Raw genomic sequence first — 4,102 nt, 5'->3', positions numbered from 1 at the left:
CCCTGCATTACAGTTTGGAATCTGCTAGAATGCTGTAGCTACTTCTTAAGATAAAGCAACTTCAGAAAGGGCCAAGGTCAAAACCAAGAGCACAGGACATTAAAAAAAATAGTGGGAGGCAGTAAAGAAAGAAAGATGAAGAAAAGCAGCCCCATCTGAAGCTATAAATAGTAAAAACAATTCATAAAAATCATCTCTCCAACTCTTCTCTCATTTTCAAAAAACAAACAAAACATCAAAAAAAAAAAAAAAAAAAAAAAAAAAAAAAAAAAAAAAAAAAAAAACCCACGAAACACGAACTGTTGGAAATGTTCTAGATAGAACATCTGTACAAACCCACACTCTTTGCCAGACATGGACACTTGCATAAAGGAATGAATCATTAAAAAAAAAAAAACGTAAGTTTCACTAATCTTCTATAAATACACGTCAGCGTGAACTTTCAGCACTTCACCCCACCCTCCCTGGTTAAAAAAAAAAAAGATTGAATTTCAAAAATTACGAGCCTAGAATGCCCCAAGGTACACCGCAGAGACGCTGCCAAGTGTACAAGCACTGAGGTGGACACACCTCAGGGTGCAACGGGTTCTGGCTCCTTGTCCTGGCTCCTGACAGATGGACAGGGTAGACAGCCATGTGGGGGGGGGGGCTGGGGTTCACACAGTAACCCCCTTTCCTCTAGAATCAAGCTAGTCATAGTCATGAGACATGTTCACTACATGATCTAAACTGGTCCTATATCTACTCTGGAAATTTGGAACAAGGAAAAAAAAAAAAAGACCCAATTCCAGGCTTGCCTTCAGAAAGGGCAAGTTTAACCACATTTTTTCTGCCAGGGAAACTGAGACTCAACACACACACAGATACACATTCTCATTCTCATTCATATTCTCATATTCTCTCTCTCTCCCTGAGGCAGCACAGCAGAAGATCATATCCCTTCTGACACCAGAAAGGTGACCAGAGATGAAGCTACTGACAAGTCAGTATTAAGGTGCCCTCTCTCTGCCAATGTCCACCGTCCACAATCCGACTCCTCCCCAATTAAGTCCAAGCAGCACTCACAGGAAGAAGCCTCATGCGTAGAACTCGTTGGTGGGGGCTTTTTTGTAGATGGGTTTCTTGCCCAAGTCATAACTGCCTTCATCCCTCTTCTTCATGTGATACACCAGCAGCAGGATCAGGAAAACAGCGAAGAGGATGCCTACCACACCACCCACAATCAGAGCTGCCAAGACCTCAGTTCTCTCAAAAATGTTGCTGCCCTGGGCAGTGCTGGACATGGACACTTTGTTGGATACGTCATTCCTGGAGTCAGAGGGGACCCTTTTGGGGAATAACCTCATTCTCTTCCAGTTCCTTGGTCTCTGAGGGGACATGGATGTCAGGCTGTCCATTCTCGGGGATGTGGTTACTTAGTGGCACCAAGGGCTGAATCACTTCGGGAAAAGTCCTGGTTTCCTCTGTGTCATCCAGATCTCCTGAACCCGACAGCTCAAAGTCATCTGAATCCTGCTCAAGGCCCCCAGCATCTTCATCACCCGGGAGAGCTCCAAAGAAGTATCTGCCTTCCTGGAAGTCCTGGGGGTCTATGACCTCGGTCTCTCGAATCCCTAAGACTCAAGACTGAGTGACAGGAGAGGTCAGGAGAGCAGCTTAGGGGGAACAGGCTTCCTCCTCCACTCTCTCTCACAGGCTTCCGAGGACAGGAGGCAAGAGCAGACTGTGCCCTCTACCCAACACCTTGCTCGGGAAACTAGATTTTGGGAAGGGAGCTGGGAGGAAGTCAGGAAGGCATCCCTCTCTCCCCCAGGGCAGGGAAATCAATCGGTTGGGAGGCTTTTGATGACTGCTTCTATTTCTTTAGGGGTTATGGGGTTGTTTAGATGGTCTTTCTGGTATTTATTTAACTTTGGTACCTGGTATCTTTCTAGAAAATTGTCCAAATGTTATAGTTTTATTAAGCATAGGCTTTTGTAGCAGGATCTGATGGTTTTTTAAAAGTTTCCCCAGTTTTTGTTATCTCTCCCCTTTCATTTCTGATTTTGTTAATTTGGATACTCTCTCTGCACCCTCTAGCTAGTCTGGCTAAGGGTTTATTCATCTTGTTCATTTTCTCAAAGAACCAGCTGCTGGTTTTGTTGATTCTTTGTATAGTTCTTTTTGTTTCTATTTGGTAGATTTCAGCTCTGAGATTGATTATTTCCTGCCATCTACACCTCTTGGATGTATCTGCTTCTTTTTGTTCTAGAGCTTTCAGGTGTGCTGTCAAGGTGTTAGTTAATGCTATCTCCAGTTTCTTTTTGGCAGTGCTCAGAGCTGTAAGTTTTCCTCTTAGCATGGCTATCATTGCATTCAGAAGTTTGGGTATGTTGTGCATTCATTTTCATTAAATTCTAAAAAAGTCTTTAATTTCTTTCTTTCTTGACCAAACTATCATTGTTAAGCTTCCATATGTATGTGGGCTTTTTGTTGTTATTGAAGACCAGCCTTAGTCTGTGGTGATCTGATAGGATGCATGGGATTTTTCAATGTTCTTGTATATGGTAAATATTGGAGAAGGTGCCATGAGGTTCTGTGAAGAAGGTATATTATTTTGTTTTAGGATGAAATATTCTATAGATGTCTGTTAAATCCATTTGGTTCATAATCTCTGCTAGTTTTAATGTTTCTGCTTCCATGATCTATCCATTGTTGAGAGTGGTGTGTTGAAGACCCTCTATTATTGTGTGTGTTGCAATATAAGGTTTGAGCTTTAGTAAAGTTTCTTTTATTATATGTGGGTGCACTTGTTTTTGGAGCATATATATTCAGGATTGAGAGTTCATCTTGGTAGATTTTTCCTTTGATGAGTAAAGTGTCCTTCCTTGTCATTTTTGATAACCTTTGTTTGAAAAATCTATTTTATTTGATATTAGAATGGCTAATTTCGCTTGTTTCTTGGGACCATTTGCTTGGAAAATTTTTTCTCCCAACCTTCTACTCTGAGGTAGTGCCTGTCTTTGTTGTTGAGTTTCCTGTATAGAACAAAATGCTCAATTCTGTTTATGTATCCAGTCTGATGGTCCATGTCTTTTTTTTTTTTTTTTTGTTTCAAGTTTATTTGTAAAAACAGCATAGGACACTGGTCATCTGCAATAGTGTGTAGGTGGGTGTGTCATGGCAGTCTTTCCGTCTGTCTTCACATTGGTAGGAATCTTTTCTATGGAGCCTTCACAGGGGCCTGGGCACCTTTGGGAGCCTGAGCTGGAGCCGAAGCCTGGGCCTTAGCTGGAGCTTTGACCTCTGCCTTGGTTTGAACCTTGGGCTTTGGTTGGCAGAGCCTACGACCCTTGGCCATGTAGCTTTGAATCCTCTTCCCAAGCTTGGGGTGAGCGATGAAAGCCAGACGGCTGAGTTTTTGGCTGGGGCCCTTTGGCATCTTGGGCTTGATGACCTCAGGCTTCACAAGGGCCTTGATGGCCTCTGCGCGTGCACTCACTGCCTTTGCATTGTTGGCCTGCATCTTCTTCAGACCTTTCTTGTTGTGCTTCTTGGCAAAACGCATGTTCCTCAGGAACTTGGGATCAACCCCCTTAAGAGATTCGTATCTTTGTGACCGGGATTTCTTGATGCCATTCCTGTGCCATTTGCGGGACTGGTTGTGGGTGGTGTGGTTCTTGGACTTGGCCATGTCTGCACGGTAACCCGCGGCTCCCGCAGCGCCTGGGACCGGAAGAGAAAGAGAAAGACCCGCAGTGCAGCCGGTCCATGTCTTTTTATTGAGAAATTGAGACCATTGATGTTAAGAGATATTAAGGAATAGTGATTGTTGTTTCCTTCTATTTTTTGTTGTTAGAGGTAGAATTATATTTGTGTGTTTTTCTTCTTTGGTGTTTGTTGCAAGAAGATTAGTTTCTTGATCTTCCTAGGGTAAAGTTTCCCTCTTTGTGATAAGAGTTTTTCATGTATTATTCTTCATAGTGCTGGATTTGTGATCAGATATTGTGTAAATTTGGTTTTGTCCTGGAATATCTTGATGTCTCCATCTATGGTAATTGAGAGTTTTGCTAGATACAGTAACCTGGGCGGGCATTTGTGTTCTCTTAGGGTCTGTATGATA

General features: G+C 42.8%; 1 protein-coding gene and 1 pseudogene across 2 annotated transcripts; both read right to left on the bottom strand.

Moving 5' to 3' along the window:
• Positions 1-1,076: 1,076 nt before the first annotated feature.
• On the bottom strand, positions 1,077-2,384 carry LOC308429658 (syndecan-4-like; annotated as a pseudogene). The gene is made up of 2 exons: positions 2,354-2,384; positions 1,077-1,613 (listed from the first exon to the last, which is right to left on the bottom strand). The product of its transcript is annotated as a syndecan-4-like (transcript).
• An 818-nt stretch (positions 2,385-3,202) lies between these two features.
• On the bottom strand, positions 3,203-3,738 carry LOC308429565 (large ribosomal subunit protein eL29-like; the record flags this gene model as incomplete). Its single annotated transcript, XM_080928469.1, has 1 exon — positions 3,203-3,738. The coding sequence occupies exon 1, from the start codon at positions 3,671-3,673 to the stop codon at positions 3,203-3,205; it is 471 nt and encodes a 156-aa protein (XP_080784595.1). The 5' UTR covers positions 3,674-3,738.
• Between the last annotated feature and the right edge of the window lie 364 nt (positions 3,739-4,102).

This window comes from Micromys minutus, assembly GCF_963924665.1.
Source record: "Micromys minutus genome assembly, chromosome: 14".
Classification (NCBI taxonomy): domain Eukaryota; kingdom Metazoa; phylum Chordata; class Mammalia; order Rodentia; family Muridae; genus Micromys; species Micromys minutus.
Note: the sequence above shows the minus strand (reverse complement) of the source record. Positions and strands in the feature narration are given on the sequence as shown.